The sequence below is a fragment of the Melospiza georgiana genome, chromosome 4 (genome assembly GCF_028018845.1).
Source record: "Melospiza georgiana isolate bMelGeo1 chromosome 4, bMelGeo1.pri, whole genome shotgun sequence".
Classification (NCBI taxonomy): domain Eukaryota; kingdom Metazoa; phylum Chordata; class Aves; order Passeriformes; family Passerellidae; genus Melospiza; species Melospiza georgiana.
In genome coordinates, this window is record NC_080433.1 from 1,077,501 (window position 1) to 1,094,130 (window position 16,630).

At 50.5% G+C, this 16,630-nt stretch overlaps 1 protein-coding gene across 1 annotated transcript in view; it reads left to right on the plus strand.

Annotated features, from left to right (window-relative positions):
- Window positions 1–16,630, plus strand: part of AHCYL2 (adenosylhomocysteinase like 2) — a 64,149-nt gene that overhangs the window by 42,884 nt on the left and 4,635 nt on the right. The window contains exons 3-13 of the mRNA XM_058022043.1: window positions 1–122; window positions 1,677–1,777; window positions 2,396–2,498; window positions 5,707–5,801; window positions 9,636–9,742; window positions 10,892–11,008; window positions 12,491–12,554; window positions 13,576–13,664; window positions 14,810–14,880; window positions 15,228–15,322; window positions 16,157–16,255. The exon at window positions 1–122 is cut by the window's left edge and continues 22 nt beyond it. Of these exons, the coding sequence (XP_057878026.1) occupies window positions 1–122; window positions 1,677–1,777; window positions 2,396–2,498; window positions 5,707–5,801; window positions 9,636–9,742; window positions 10,892–11,008; window positions 12,491–12,554; window positions 13,576–13,664; window positions 14,810–14,880; window positions 15,228–15,322; window positions 16,157–16,255 (1,063 nt within the window). The remainder of the gene's footprint in view (window positions 123–1,676; window positions 1,778–2,395; window positions 2,499–5,706; window positions 5,802–9,635; window positions 9,743–10,891; window positions 11,009–12,490; window positions 12,555–13,575; window positions 13,665–14,809; window positions 14,881–15,227; window positions 15,323–16,156; window positions 16,256–16,630) is intronic.

A 16,630-nucleotide genomic window follows, 5' to 3' on the forward strand; every position in this document is an offset into this window, starting at 1 on the left:
CGATGACGAGACCTCGCCGAGGGACAAGCAGCAGAAGAACTCCAAGGGCAGCAGCGACTTCTGCGTCAAGAACATCAAACAGGCCGAGTTCGGGCGCCGCGAGATCGAGATCGCCGAGCAGGGTAAGGGTTCCTCCTCTGCCCCTCGGGGCTCCTCCTGCCCCCACATTGTTGGGATGGGAAAGCTTCTGTGGGGTTTTGGGCGTTGGGAAAGCTCCTAGGGGGTTTTGGGGGATGGGAAAGCCTCTGTGGAATTTTGGGAGTTGAGAAAGTTTCTCTGGGATTTTGGGGGTTGTGAGAGCTTCTGTGGGATTTTGGGGGTTGGGACAATTTCTATGGAATTCCGGGGGATGGGAAAGCTTCTGTGGGGTTTGGGGGATGGGAAAGCTGTGGGATTTTGGGGGTTGGGAAAGCTTCTGTGGTGTTTGGGGGATTGGAAAGCTGTGGGATTTTGGGGGATGAGAAAGCTGTGGGATTTTGGGGGATGGGAAAGCTTCTGTGGGGTTTTGGGGGTTGGGAAAGCCTCTGTGGGGTTTTGGGGCATGGGACAGTTTCTATGGAATTCTGGGGGATGGGAAAGCTTCTGTGGGGTTTTGGGACATAGGAAAGCTTCTGTGGGGTTTTGAAGGTTGAGAAAACTTCTGTGGAATTTTGGGCGTTGGGAAAGCTTCTGTGGGATTTTGGGAGTTGGGAAAGCTCCTATGGGGTTTTGGGAGTTGTGAAAGTTCCTATGGGGTTTTGGGGGATGGGAAAGCTTCTGTGGGATTTTGGGGGATGGGAAAGAAGTTGCAGGGGTGTGCCGTGTAGTTCCAACCATTAGAAGACTATTCTATGGACGAAGTTATTTTGTTAAATCAGTAGGAAAGATGAAATCCATCCCATAAACATCACAATTTTGGTTTAGCTTGATTACCTCAAAAAAAAAGAAAAAAAAAAAAAAAAGGCCAGGCAGGGTTTGGATATTGGAGAGGTGGAGCAAATCAGCAAATCCCAAATCCTCAGCCCAAAGCTGATTTTCCTGCAGCCTCAGCTGTGAGGCAAAAATTTGAACAAAATAAGGAAAAATCCAGCGGGATTTGGGGTAATTTTGATGGATTTGGGGTTTTCTCTCAAGGCTTTGGCTGTTTTGAAGCTGCCACAGCCATTCAAATTCATGGGAACACCAGGCAGGCGTTCTTGACCCCATTCCTGTTGGGATGGGGAAGCGTCCATGGGATTTTGGGGATGGAAAAGGAGTTACAGGGTTAGGAGTACTCTACAATCAAACTCATTTTGTTAAATCAGTATAAAAGATGAAATCCATCCCATAAACATCACAATTTTGGTTTAGCTTGTTTACCTCCAAAAAATAAAAAAAGCAAAGACCAGGCAGGATTTGTGTTGGATGTTGGAGAGGTGGAGCAGCAAATCCCAAATCCTCAGCCCAAAGCAGATTTTCCTGCAGCCTCACCTGGGGGCAGAAATTTGAACATAACAGAGAAGACTCCAGAGGAATTTGGGGATTTTGTTGTGTTTGGGATTTGAGGATTTTGATGTGTTTGGGTGTCGGAGATTTTGGTGTGTTTGCTGTGGAGGCTTTGGCTGTTTTGATGCTGTGTAAGTTTATGGGAATGCCAGGTGTTCCTCCTGAGCTGTTCCCACCCCATCCCAATTTTCCTTTTCCCATTTTCCTCGCAGAGATGCCAGCGCTGATGGCTCTGAGGAAGAGAGCTCAGGGGGAGAAGCCCCTGGCTGGGGCCAAGATTGTGGGCTGCACTCACATCACAGCACAGACAGCGGTGAGAGCCCGATCCCAAACCCAAACAGGGCATTCCCACTGCTCATCCCCTAAACTGACCCCAAATGGGGCATTCCCACTGCTCATCCTAAACCTGACCCCAAATGGGGCATTCCCACTGGTATTTTTGCAGATAAACCCCGATGTTGCTGATTTCCGTGGTGTTTCTGTAAATAACCCCCAATGTTGCTGATTTCTGTGGTGTTTCTGTACATAAACCACAATTGTGCTGATTTCCATGGTGTTTTTGCAGATAAACCCCAGTTTTTGTTGATTTCCGCGGTGTGTGTGTAAATAACCCCCGATGTTGCTGATTTCCGTGTGTTTGTGTAAATAACCCCCAATGTTGCTGATTTCCCTGGTGTGTGTGTGTAAATAACCCCCGATGTTGCTGATTTCCCTGGTGTGTGTGTAAATAACCCCCAGTGTTGCTGATTTCCCTGGTATTTGTGTAAATAACCCCCGATTTGCCTGATTTCCCTGGTGTTTGTGTAAATATTCCCCAGTTTTTGCTGATTGCCATGGTGTTTGTGTAAGTAACCCCCGATTTGGCTGATTTCCCTGGTGTTTGTGTAAATACCCCCCGATTTTTGCTGATTTCCCTGGTGTGTTTGTGCAGGTGCTGATGGAGACGCTGGGAGCGCTGGGCGCTCAGTGCCGCTGGGCCGCCTGCAACATCTACTCCACCCTCAACGAGGTGGCGGCGGCGCTGGCCGAGAGCGGTACGGGCCGGGAATTCCTCCTGCATTTATAGGGAATTTCTACTGGATTTATAGGGAATTCCTCCTGGATTTATAGGGAATTTCTACTAGATTTATAGGGAATTCCTCCTGGATTTATAGGGAATTTCTACTGGATTTATAGGGAATTCCTGCTGGGATTTATAGGGAATTTCTACTGGATTTATAGGGAATTCCTCCTGGATTTATAGGGAATTTCTACTGGATTTATAGGGAATTCCTGCTGGGATTTACTGGGAATTTCTGCTGGGATTTATAGGGAATTCCTGCTGGATTTATAGGGAATTCCTGCTGGGATTTACAGGGAATTTCTGCTGGGATTTATAGGGAATTTCTACTGGATTTATAGAGAATTTCTACTGGATTTATAGAGAATTTCTACTGGATTTATAGGGAATTCCTGCTGGGATTTACAGGGAATTTCTACTGGGATTTATAGGGAATTCCTCCCGGGTTTTAAAGGGAATTTCTACTGGATTTATAGGGAATTCCTGCTGGGATTTATAGGGAATTTCTACTGGGATTTATAGGGAATTCCTCCTGGGTTTTAAAGGGAATTTCTACTGGGTTCTATAGGGAATTTCTTCTGGAGTTTATAGGGAATTTCTTCTGGACTTTATAGGGAATTCCTCCTGGGATTTATAGGGAATTTCTCCCAGGTTTTATAGGGAATTTCTACTGAGTTTTACAGGGAATTCCTCCTGGGATTTACAGGGAGTTCCTCCTGGGTTTTATAGGGAATTCCTACTGCATTTGTAGGGAGTTCCTCCTGGGATTTATAGGGAATTTCTACTGGGATTTATAGGGATTTTCTCCCAGGTTTTATAGGGAATTTTTTTCTGGACTTTATAGGGAATTCCTCCTGGGATTTATAGGGAATTTCTTCTGGATTTATAGAGAATTTCTATTGGGATTTATAGGGAATTCCTCCAGGGATTTAGAGGGAATTCCTACTGGGATTTATAGGGAATTCCTCCTGGGATTTATAGGGGATTTCTACTGTGTTTTATAGGGAATTCCTCCTGCATTTATAGGAAATTCCTCCTGCATTTTATGGGGAATTTCTACTGGGATTTATACGGAATTTATACTCGGATTTGTAGGGAATTTCTCCTGGGTTTTATAGGGAATTTCTCCTGGATTTTATAGGGAATTCCTCCTGGATTTCATAGGGAATTCCTCCTGGATTTTATAGGAAATTCCTCTTAGATTTTACAGGGAATTTCTCCTGCATTTTATAAGGAATTCTTACTGGATTTTATAGGAAATTCCATCTTCATCTTATAGGGAATTTCTCCTGCATTTTATAGAGAGTTCCTGGATTTTATGGAGAATTCATCCTGCATTTTATAGGGAATTCCTCCTGCATTCTGTAAGGAATTCCTAGAGCATTTTCTAGGGAATTTTTGCTGCCCCATCATTTTTAGATAATTTATCACCCCTTTGAGGCTTTTTCCTTGCATTCTCTTCAATTTAGAATAAACCTACAGCACAAAATCACCCCTTTCTAAAGCTCTGGAACTCTTGGAATGTTTTGGGTTTTTTTCTAGAGTTATCCAGGAAAAACCCCTTGCCTTACCCAGGTAAATCTTTGGTCTTGCCCAGGTAAAATCCTTGGTAAAAATGTCATTTATGAGCTGAAGCTGGAAGTTGTTTTGCTCAGAGAAATGAAACTGAGTTTAAATTCTATAATTTGGGGCATAACTCGTGTGAAAGAGAGAATTTTGGGGGGAATGTGATTTACAGAGCAGAAACTGAGCGTGTTACCTGGGAAATCCTGGGTGTATCCAGGGGTTTACCTGGCTAAATCCAGGGGTTTTCCCTAAAACCAGGATTTTACCACAGGTTTTAACCTGGATATGGCCCCGGATTTTACCTGGGTAATGACAGGAATTTTACATGGGCAAAACCAGGGATTTTACATGGAAAAGACCAAGAGTTTCACCTGGATAAGACCAGGGGTTTCACCTGGATAAATCCAAGGGTTTTACCTGGGTAATGCCAAGGATTTTACCTGGATAAATTCAGGGGTTTTGCCTGGGTAAGGCCAGGGATTTTACCTGGATACAGTCAGGGATTTAACTTGGCAAAGTCAGGAGATTTACCTGGGTAAGTCCAAGGGTTTTACCTGGGTCATGCCAAGGGTTTTATCTGGATAAATCCAGGGACTTTACCTGGGTAAGGCCAAGGATTTTACCTGGATAAAACCAGGCATTTTACCTGGATAAGGCCAGGGATTTTACTCGGGTAAATCCAAGGGTTTTACCTGGATAAATCCAGGAATTTTACCTGGGCAATGACAGGAATTTTACCTGGACAAAACCAGGGATTTTACATGGAAAAGACCAAGAGTTTCACCTGGACAAGACATGGGATTTTACCCAGATAAATCCAGGGGTTTTACCTGGGTAATGCCAAGGATTTTACCCAGATAAATCCAGGGATTTTACCTGGGTGAGGCCAGGGATTTTACCTGGATACAGTCAGGGATTTAACTTGGCAAAGTCAGGAGATTTACCTGGATAAGTCCAAGGGTTTTACCTGGATAATTCCAGGGGTTTTACCTGGATAAGTTCAGTGGTTTCACCTGGGTCATATCAAGGATTTTACCTGGGTAAATTCAACGGTTTTACCTGGATAAGTCCAGGGGTTTTACCTGGATGAGACCAAAGATTTTACCTGGGTCAAGCCAAGGATTATACCTGGATGAGGCCAAGGATTTTACCTGGATAAGACCCGGGATTTTACCTGAGTGAGGCCAAGGATTTTACCTGGGCATGTCCAGGGGTTTTACCTGGGCAAGTCCAGAGGTTTTACCTGGGCAAGTCCACGGATTTTACCTAGATAATTCCAGGGGTTTTACCTCAGCAAGTCCAGGGATTTTACCTGGATAAATCCAGGGATTTTACCTTGATAATTCCAGGGGTTTTGCCTTGATAATTCCAGGGGTTTTACCTGAGCAAGCCCAAGGATTTTACTGGATAAAGTCAGGGAATTCACCTGGCTGAAGCCACAGGTTTGACCCCGAGCTCTGAGACACCCAGAAGAAGCCAAACCCACTGTGGGTCTTGCTGGCTGGAGCTGAGTAATAATTGAATCTATGAAATTAACACATGAATTAATGAATCAGTGTCCAGGAGCTGATTCCCATGGGATTTTCCTGCCTTAACCCCCTGTCCTTCCCTGCCAGGGTTCCCAGTGTTTGCCTGGAAGGGCGAATCCGAGGATGATTTCTGGTGGTGCATCGACCGCTGCGTCAACGTCGAGGGCTGGCAGCCCAACATGGTGAGTTGGGAAACTCCTGGGACACCCCCACCTGGAAAATCCCACCTGGAGGGGGAAGGGAAGGGCAGCTAAAACCTCCTGGACCTCGCCAAGTGAGGTTTGGTTTCAGTGCTGCCAAAAGAAGCTGTGTTAATGCAGCTTTTTGGGTGTTTTGTTTGATTTCAGAGCATCTTGCTGCAGTTAAGGCTGCTAAAAATGGCTCCAAATGAGTATTTTTGAAAAGAGTTTTTCATCCTTTTCACCCTTAAATTCTCACCTTTGGCTGAGGTGATTTGTAGGAACAAAGCCCAGATTTTTCTACGATTTCCACACTTTAAACCACACAAACCTCAGGTGCTCCCTTTTTATCCTGCCCTTGTTTCCAGGGAAAACAGGAACTGGAATTGGGTGAGCAGAATAATTTTCAGCTGTCAGATGTGCTGTTTTCATCACATTTCCCCAAGGATTTTGAGCCCTGGAGCTCCTGATCTAAATATGGGAAGTGATCAAAGGTGGAAACGTGGATCTGGGTTGGGTTTTTGCCAATATTGGCTCGTTTGAGGTGGGATTTTTGTCCCTTCCAGTCGCTGTCACCTTTAAAAAGAACCAGGAATGTCAAAGAAATCCACCCCCGAGGTATCAGACTGAGTCTAGACCTGAGAGCAGCTTTGTTCTGCTCTTTGAGGAATCATTTCCCATCCAAAATGTCACTTTTGGAGCAAGTCAGAGTCCCAGAAAATGCAGATTTTGCTTTCCCAGGATCTCTTCATTCTGGGACTGATTTCAGACCTGCTCCTGGAGCATGGAAATGATGGAGGGAGCACCAGGATCTTGGAGCTGTTCCCAGAGATTCTGCTGGATTTTGGAGATCTGTGGTTTTAGAGATAAGAAATTATTATAAGTGGGTTTAGAGATAAGAAATAGGACACTGGGTGAGGAGCAGGGTGTGAGAAGAATCTTAAAGTCCTGGAATTATGGAATGGTTTGGGTTCCACAGGGACACCTCCCACCATCCCAGGCTGCTCCAGCCCCATCCCACCTGGCTCTCACATTCCAGGCACGCAGGGGCAGCCCCAGCTGCTCTGGGAATTCTGTGCCACCCTCAGTTTCCCCATCATTGCTCCCTGCTCCTTGGACACGGGGCCAGTTCGTGGCCATTCCATTCTGGGAATCCTTCATGGGGGGCTCTGGGAATTCTGACCTTCAGGGGAGGGGTCCCTCTGGACAGGAATGGTTCAGAAAAGGGATTTTTCCTGGAAAACATGGAATCTGCAGGGTTTCCTTCGTGGAAAAGCCTCTCTAGGGATTTTCTGCTGGAGAAAACATTGGATGGAAGGGCTGAGGGGGGGAGTTGGTGACCTGGAGAGAAGCTCCAGGGCTCCCAAGGCTGCTTTTCTCCAGGAAAAACAATTTCCATCTCAAATAAATTGGTTTTTCCCTCAGAAAAACCAACCCAAACCTGCCTGGAAGAAAAGAAATGAGGCCAAACCTGCAAAAAGCTGGGAATACTGCAGGAATGTGGGATGGGCTGTTGGATATTGGGGTGCCACACCAAGGTGACCTCCCAGCCCCTCCAGGGATCTCTCTGTGGGGTTTCCATGCCCCGTTCCCCTGGGAAAGGGGAACCTGGCAAGGGCTGGATTCTCTCTTGGAAGAGGATTAAACATCAAACATTAAGCAGGGATTAATGAAATGAGGAGTCCTGGGAGGCAGGGAATTCCAGATTCTGAATTCCACATTCCTCCCTGGCTGGCCCAGCAGAGCTCCCAGTTCCACTTAACCCTTCCCAGCCCGTGGATGGGACACGGAGCTGGGGATGGATTCCCTGGGGACAGCCTGTGCTCCCAGGAGCTCTGCAGGAGCAGCTGCTCCCCGCACTCCCTGCAATGGAAATTCCAGAATTCCGGAAAAGGCGGGAACAGAACGTTCCCAAGGAGCTCTGTGTCCCTGGGTGGCAGCATGGTGGCCCCACCAAGCCCCAGCAGAGCTGGGCAGTGTCACCCCTGTGCCAGGAGAGGGACAGCTCCTTCTCCCTGGGAAGGCTCCGGGGGGTCCCCACCAAGCTCCAACTGCGGCAAACGGGCGGGGACGGGGACACTTCCAGCCAGGGCTGGGGTTCTGGGACACCCAGAGTTCCCCACATCCCTGCAAGCCACGTCCTGGCACTCCTGCTGCTCTGGGGTGGGGACAATCTGGGAGATGCCTCAGGGCAGAGCTGGGAGAGCAGGGAATCCCTGAACCCTCCCTGGAATCCCGTGGGAAGGGATCACCATGGGGGGATGATAATTGATGATGATGATGATGATGATGATTGATGATGATGAAGTGAGAAATCTTGGAGGAGGAGAAGGAGGATGAGGAGGACAACGATGCAGTGAAAAGTCTTTGACATCAGTGTATGGAATACAGAAGGATGATGATGATGATGCAGTCAGGATTCCTTGGACTAGGGAACATGAAAAGAAGAGGATGAAGAAGATGATGATGATGATGATGGTGATGAAGTGAGAAGTCTTTGACCTCAGTGTAAGGAATATGGAAAGAGGAGGAGGAAAAGAAGGAGGAGGAGGATGCAGTGAGAAATCTTTGACTCTGGTGTAGGGAATGTGCAAAGAGTGGGATGAGGATGATGATGATGATAATGATAATGATGATGATGATGCAGTGAAAAGTCTTTGACATCAGTGTATGGAATATAGAAGGATGATGAGGATGATGAGGATGATGAGGATGATGATGCCTTTGGAATTCCTTGCATTGGAGTAGGGAACATGCAAAGAAGAGGATGAAGATGATGATGATGATGGTGATGATGAAGTGAGAAGTCTTTGATCTCAGTGTAAGGAATATGGAAAGAGGAGGAGGAGGAGGAGGAGGAGGAGGATGCAGTGAGAAATCTTTGACTTTGGTATAGGGAATGTGCAAAGAGTGGGATGAGGATGAGGATGAGGATGAGGATGAGGATGAGGATGAGGATGAGGATGAGGATGAGGATGAGGATGAGGATGAGGATGAGGATGAGGATGAGGAGGATGATGAAGTGAGAAGTCTTTGATCTCAGTATATGGAATATGGAAAGAGAAGGAGGAGGAGGATGCAGTGAGAAGTCTTTGGTGTAGGGAATGTGCAAAGAGTGAGATGATGATGATGATGATGATGGTGATGATGCAGTGAAAAGGCTTCGACATCAGTGTGAGGAATGTGCAAGGATGATGATGATGATGGTGACCCTGAGGCTGATGGTGGCCGTGTTGCTGTCCCCCTGTGCAGCCCCTGGACACTTCCCCTGCCCTGGGTGAGCTCTGCTCCTGCTTTCCCTGGAATCCAGCAGGGTTCTCCCCTGCCCTGGGTGAGCTCTGCTCCTGTTTTCCCTGGAATCCAGCAGGATTCTCCCCTGCCCTGGGTGTCCTCTGCTCCTGTTTTCCCTGGAATCCAGCAGGGTTCTCCCCTGCCCTGGGTGTCCTCTGCTCCTGTTTTCCCTGGAATCCAGCAGGGTTTTCACCCTTCCCACCTTGCCCAGGCCATGGGGCCTCCTGGGGGCAGGAGGATGTGGCAAATTCCACATTTGGGTTTTTTCCTTTTTTTGGACCTTTTCTTCTCCAGGGGCCCCCTCTGGGCCCAGCACCTCCCCTGGGTGCCATTCCAGGTGTTTCCACACACATAAGACTGGCCAAGCTCTTGGACCTCTCTTTTCCCTGGAATTCTGAGATTCCTGGGGCTGAGTTGTTTTCCTGCCTGCCCTTCCCAGGGCAGTTTTCCAGAGTTTTCCTCTCTCTCCTCACTCACCTCCAGTGTTTTTGTTCCAGCAGTGGCTCCCTGCCGGCCCCAGTGACTCTGTGGCTGTTTCCATTCCAGATCCTGGATGATGGGGGAGATCTCACCCACTGGATCTACAAGAAATACCCCAACATGTTCAAGAAGATCAAGGGCATCGTGGAGGAGAGCGTCACCGGGGTGCACAGGTTTGGGACAGGGCTCAGCCTCCAGCAGCTGGGCTCAGCCTCCAGCAGCTGGGCTCTGCTTTCCCAGGCCTGGCTTGCCATGGAAACTGCTTCAGTCTGGGCAGGATTAAAGCAGTTTCTGCTCTGAGCTCCCACGAGGAGCAGGAGCCCCTCCTGGGGTGGGAGGGAGGAGAGGCTCCCACCTGAGTGGAGATGGAACAGGGGGGATGAGGAGTGCAGCCCTGCCCTAAATCCATGGGTAGAAGTGAGGTTTGGGAAGAGGAGCTGAGCTGTTTCTGGGGAAGGGAGAATCTGAGGGATGAGTGAATGAAATCCCCGAGTCCCTGGCAGGAGCAGAGCTGGGGTGGGAGCAGCTCTGGGGGCTGGGAGGTGTCACAGGAGCTTTTCCATGGAATTCATCCCATCCTAGGTGCCAGGGACCTGAGGAGAGCAGCACTGTTGGCTGAGTCCTTGCAGGGGAAAGGCTTGGCTGCAGCTCTGAGCTGATCAGAGCTTGGCCAGAGGCTCAGGCAGCTCCTGGAGCAGGGAAATGAAATGTGTGAAACAGGGAAATGGCTCCAGCTCTGCACCAGCGGGGTCAGCAGGAGGACTGGTGATATTTTTAGGATCTGAAATCCCAGTGTGGGAAGAAGAGATTTCCAAAGGCAGGTTCTCCTTCCCCAGAGCTGGAGCAGGAACAGGATTTTCAGACTCTCTTGAAAAAAGAGCCACAGTGAGGTGTTTGAATTCATTTTTAGTGATTTTCCTGCTATGGGGAGTTGGGTCTGTGCCCAGAGCTGAGAGCAGAGGGGGATGCTGGAGGAGGGAAGGCTCCAGGGAGAGCTTCCAGCACATTCCAGGGGCTCCAGGAGAGCTGCAGAGGGACTGGGGACAAGGCCTGCAGGGACAGCACACAGGGAATGGCTCCCACTGCCAGAGGGCAGCCATGGGTGGCATCTTGGCAATGAGGAATTCCTGCCTGGGCTGGCATTGCCAGAGCAGCTGGGGCTGCCCCTGATCCCTGGCAGTGCCCAAGGCCAGGCTGGACCCTGGGATGGTGTCCAGTGCCCCTGCCATGGCCAGGCTGATCTTTAGGGCCCTTCCCATCCCAAATCCCCTGAGAGCAGGGCTGAATTCCCTGGATAACCCCTGGCTCTGTGCCCGTGCCAGGCTGTACCAGCTCTCCAAGGCAGGGAAGCTCTGCGTGCCAGCCATGAACGTCAACGACTCCGTCACCAAGCAGAAGTTTGACAACCTCTACTGCTGCAGGGAATCCATCCTGGATGGGTGAGAGGGGTCCCATGGGAATGGGGAGGGATTCCAATGGGAATGGGGAGGGATTGCCATGGGGATGGGGAGGAATTCCCACAAGGAATGGGGAGGAATTCCTGCAGGAAACAGGGAGGAATTCCCACATGGAGTAGGGAGGAATCCCCATGGGAAACAGGGAGGAATTCCTACAGGGAATGGGGAGGGAATCCCCACGGGGAACAGGAATGAATCTCCACAGGGAACAGGGAGGAATTCCCATGGGGGAATGGGAGAATGGAATTCCCACAGGGAATGGGGAGGAATTCCCACAAGGAATGGGGAAGAATTCCCTCAGGGCTCTGCTCTGCTGCCATTTGGATCATCTCAGCTCAATTTGTTTGTCAGAGAATAAAATCCTTCCCTTCCTCTGGTGCACATCAGAATTCCTGTCCTGTCCCTCTCCCCTTGGCATAAAATCTGCCTGTGTCCCTTGTGTGTCCCTCAGTCTCTTTACTCTCCAGCTCTTTGTTCCCTTTGTTTTCATGGAATTGGGTGTCTGTGTCCCTCCAGCCCAAACTCCATCACGGCCAAGTGAGGCTGGGACAGGTTTTGTCCTTGTTGTGACATCGTTTGTGGCACAATCCATGAGCAGTCCATGGATTTGGGATGTGCAAGGAATGGGGAGTAGGAATAATGAGGGGTGAAATTTGGGAACAGAATTCCCAGAGCAGCTGTGGCAGGAACAGGAGCAGCTTGGGACAGTGGGAGGTGTCCCTGGGGTGGGATGGGGTGGGGTGGGGTGGGATGGGATGGGATGGGATGGGATGGGATGGGGTGGGATGGGATGGGATTTAAGGTCCTTCCCAACCCAAAAAGTCCTGGGATTCCAGCAAACACCTCGGGGGTAAGTTGGGATTTGGGCTCAGCCTGGTGCAGGAATTTCAGACGGGGTCAGGGCAGAGGAGAGCAGAGGTGCCCCAAAGCTGCTGTGGGTTTTAGCTGAATTTCCTGGAAAAGGGAGGGAATTTCACCTTCCCTGCACTGCTAACCTATTTACTCCAGAGCTAAAAATAGCCTGGAATGTAGGACACGCTCAGGGAGGGAGCAAAGGAAACCAGAGGGAGGGGGAGCTGCATTTGGGAAATCTCTGGGATTCTGGCAAGGAGATCCCACTCCCCTGCTGCTCCTGGGGCGCTTCCTTGGGGGTTGGCAATAAAAATTCACATTAAAGGATTTTTGGAGAGGATTTTCAGTATTTTGGAAATGTCAAAGCAAAGGGTTAATGAATAAAAATCAACAGAAAAGGGCTCCAAACCCAAATTCCATCCTCTTTGTTGGAAGAACAAACAGCCCCCACCCTTCCAAAAGGAGAAGGGAATTTTTAGGTGCTTTTGGGGTTTTCTCTTCCCCTGGAATTTCAGGGATGCAGGATCCAGCTGTGGCTCCATCCTTGGAGCAGCTCCCAGTGCTGGGCTGGAATTCTGACCTTTAATTGGTTTTTTTTCCCTTTTTTCTCAGCCTGAAGAGGACAACAGACATGATGTTTGGAGGGAAGCAGGTGGTGGTGTGTGGCTATGGGGAGGTAAGGGGCTCCCTTTTCCCAATTTTCCCCTTTTCCCACTGGGAATTCCAGGTGTAAATCCTCAGCACAGCTTCCTCCACCCTCAGGTCTTTGCTCTGCACCTGCAGGAGCCTCCAAACCTCAGGAGTTTGCCAAAACATGAAAGTTTTCTTCATTTCTTTATTATTAAAGAGATGCCAAAAGCTTTAAAAAAATACATTAAATATTCTGCATATATTTAATATCTGGATATTGGCATGCCCTCATATTGATACAAGATGTATTTCTATAAGTTTAATATTATATTTAATCTGATTTTACTAAAATCTGAGGTTCTGCAGATGTTCTGGGCATTCCAGTGATCAGGAGAGAATTAATCTTGATTTATCCCTTCACCCACCCTCTCCCCATGGGAATATTCCTCTTTTCACAGTTTTTCTCAGCACCAGTTCACACCAGTTGCAGTGGGTGCTCCACTGGAATTTTTTTAATGTCCAAGCAGCTGGAATGGGTCAGGTTTTCCTGCTGTAATCCCATTTTTGGGAACATTTTAACCTGGATTCCCTGCATTGCCTGTGCTGGGCAAAGGTTAAAGCTCGTTAACACTCTGAGGTTAATTACCCCTAAAGCTTCCTGAGTGGAGCAGAGGCTGCAGGGGCTCTGGAACTTCCCCTGGGATCATTTGGGATGTTTTGGGGGAAAATAATCCCTGGGACCAGAACCAGTGGGGTTTGTAGTGCCTGTGTTCCCTAAGGCAGGCCTGGGTCTCAGATGGCTCCAGCTCCAGGGGTTTGTGCCCCAGGAACAGTGGGGTTTGTGCCCAGCAATGGGGTTTGTGCCCCAATAATGGGGTTTGTGCCCCAGCAGTGGGGTTTCTGCCCCAGCAGTGGGGTTTCTGCCCCAGCAATGGGGGTTTGTGCCCCAGCAGTGGGGTTTGTGCCCCAATAATGGGGTTTGTGCCCCAGCTGTGGGGTTTCTGCCCCAGCTGTGGGGTTTCTGCCCCAGCAATGGGGTTTCCCTGAGCCTGTCCCTGTTGTTGCAGGTGGGGAAGGGCTGCTGTGCTGCCCTCAAGGCCATGGGCTCCATCGTCTATGTCACCGAGATCGACCCCATCTGTGCCCTGCAGGCCTGGTAGGGCTGGAACCCCTCATCTTCCCTGGAAACCCCATCCCAAAGGATTCCTGCAGCCCCAGCCCTGCCCTGGCACCTGCCCTAAAACACCTCCTGGTTTATCCCATCCCAGAAATGCCCTAAAGCTTCTCCTGGTTCATCCCATCCCATGAAAGGGCCCTGCCCTAAAGCATCTCCCAGTTTATCCTATCTGCCCTAAGGCATCTCCCAGTTTCTCCCACCCCACAGCAGGCAGGAGTTTAGGACATGGCTTGCAGGGATTTTGGGAATGAGCTGCTCCCTGGCTGTCCCAGGGCTGTGCCCACCCCTCACCCTGGGGGTGTTTGAGGTCCTGTGAGCCCCCAGCCCCTCAGCAGACACAGCTGGGTTTGGATCCTCCTTTGCATCCCCAGCTGTGGGACCCCAAAACACCCAGAGCCCCCGTAACCCTCAGCCTGCTCCTCCCCAGGTTGTGGTGAGAGGATAACGAGTTCTAATTAGCAGAGCTGATGAACTTTTGGGCTGCTCTGTGACCTTGATCCATCCTCAGCTGGGAATTCCCAGCCATCCCTTCCCTGGCCCTGCAGCAGCACAGGGCCCCTCTCAGGAGGAGCTGGCATGGGAAAAGCTCAGGAAATGGGGACATGCAGCAGAAAAAAAATGACTTTTTTATTTTAGTAACTTCAATTTTGCAGCTTGTGAGAGGCACAGGAAGGAGCTCTGGGGAGGATTGTCAACAAATCCCAAAAAAGCCCAGCCTGCCCTTGTTATCCCTGAGCTCACCTTGCTGGGGAGGGCAGGGCAGGCCTGCCAGGCTCTGCACCCCGAGGGCTCTGCAGGTGCCTAAATCAGGATTTTGGGGTGGGGAGGGGCACCCACAGCTTTGGGGTGGTTTTTGGGATGCTCTAAATCCATCCCAAGCTGGATTCTGAGCGGATCCACAGCTCCTGGATGTTCCCTGCAGGAGGAGCAGCTCTGAAAAACCCATCAGGGTCCAGAATTGAGGTTTGCAGATGAGAAAGCCTTGATGGGAAAGCCCCAAAATCCCTTCTCATTCTCCACACAAATGTCCCAAACCCTCCAGGATGGCCCCAGGAGCTCCCAGTGGCTCATCAGGGGGTTCATATCAGGATCTGGGCTCACTTTGTCCCTGTTTTCCCTCCCAGCATGGACGGGTTCCGGCTGGTGAAGCTCAATGAGGTCATCAGGCAGGTGGACATCGTCATCACCTGCACAGGTACGGGGTCAGCGGGGAAATGGGGGTGCACACCCCAAAAGGGCCCCGTGGGGATGCCCACCCCAAAAGGGATCCCATGGGGGTGCCCACCCCAAAAGGGTCTCCTAGGGATGCCCACCCCAAAAGGGCCCCGTGGGGATGCACACCCCAAAAGGGCCCCATGGGGGTGCCCACCCCAGAAGGGATCCCATGGGGATGCACACCCCAAAGGGCCCCGTGGGGGTGCACATCCCAAAAGGGTCTCCTGGGGGTGCCCACCCCAAAAGGGCCCCAGCCCAGCCCAGCCTGAGGGAAAGCCCCAAAGGTGGAGCAGGACAGGGATTGATCCAGGGCTGTGGTGCTGGCAGGGAACAAGAATGTGGTGACCAGGGAACATCTGGACAGGATGAAGAACAGCTGCATTGTCTGCAACATGGGACACTCCAACACCGAGATCGACGTGGTGAGCACGGCCACCGGGGCTTGGGGGCACAGTTTGGGGGTGATGGGGTTTGCAGTGATGGTGTTTTGGGGTGGTGGTGCTTTGGGGTTACAGTGGTTTGGGATGGTGGTGCTTTTGGGCAGTGGTGTTTGGGGTGACAGTGTTCGGGGTAATGATACTTTAGGATAATGATGGTTTGGGGTGCCTGTTTCAGGGTGATGGTGTTTGGGGTTACAGTGGTTTAGGATGATGGTTCTTTTAGGGTCAGAGTGCCCAGTTTTGGGCTGACAGTGCTTTAGGATAATGGTGTTTTGAGGTGATGGTGCTTTGGGGCAATGGTGTTTGGGGTGGTTGTGCTTTGAGTGATGCTGTTTGGGGTGATGGTGTTTTGGGCTAACAGTGTTTGGACTGGTGGTATTTTGGGGAGACAGTGTTTGGGGTGACTGTTTTGGGATCATGGTGTTTTAAGGTGATGGTGCTTTGGGGTTACAGTGTTTTAGGATGATGGTTCTTAAGGCAGTGGTGTTTGGGGTGATGGTGCTTTGGGGCAACTCTTTTAGGGTCAGAGTGCTTTGGGGTGATGGTGTTTTGGGCTGACAGTGCTTTAGGGTGATGGTGCTTTGGGGCAATGCTGTTTGGGGTGATGGTGAATCCTCCTCAGCAGCCCTTGGACAGCCATGGTGCAGCTCTGACGTGCTGAGCTCACAGAAACAGTCCAGGCTGTGACTCAGAGGTGTCACTGGGCTGGGCTCCAAGGGGACAATCCCAGGGCACTGGCAGGGGCTGCTGCTGTTCCCCCCCCGTGTCTGAGGCCCTGGGGCTCCCGGTGCTGCTGTGACATTTCCCGTGTTCCAGGCCAGCCTGCGCACGCCCGAGCTCACCTGGGAGCGGGTCAGGTCCCAGGTGGATCACGTCATCTGGCCCGACGGCAAGAGGATCGTGCTGCTGGCAGAGGTGAGAGCAGCTGCAGCTCAGGGGCCCCGTGCATGGTGGGTTTGGCTCAGGGAGTCACAGAATGCTTTAGGCTGGAAAACACCTCTGAGCCCATCAGGGCCAACCATTCCCAGCACTGCCAAAGCCACCACGTGTCCAAGTCCCACATCCACAGGGCTTTGAATGCCTCCAGGGATGGGGACTCCACCCATTCCAATGCATTACAGCCCTTTCCATGGAGAAATTTCCCCTAAAATCCAATCCAAACCCGCCCTGGCCCGGCCTGAGGCCGTTCCCTCTGCTCCTGTCCCTGTTCCCCCCGGCTGTGCCCTCCTGGCAGGGACTTGTGCAGAGCCACAAGGGCCCCCTGAGTTCCTGAGATGAGGAAAAGCTCCC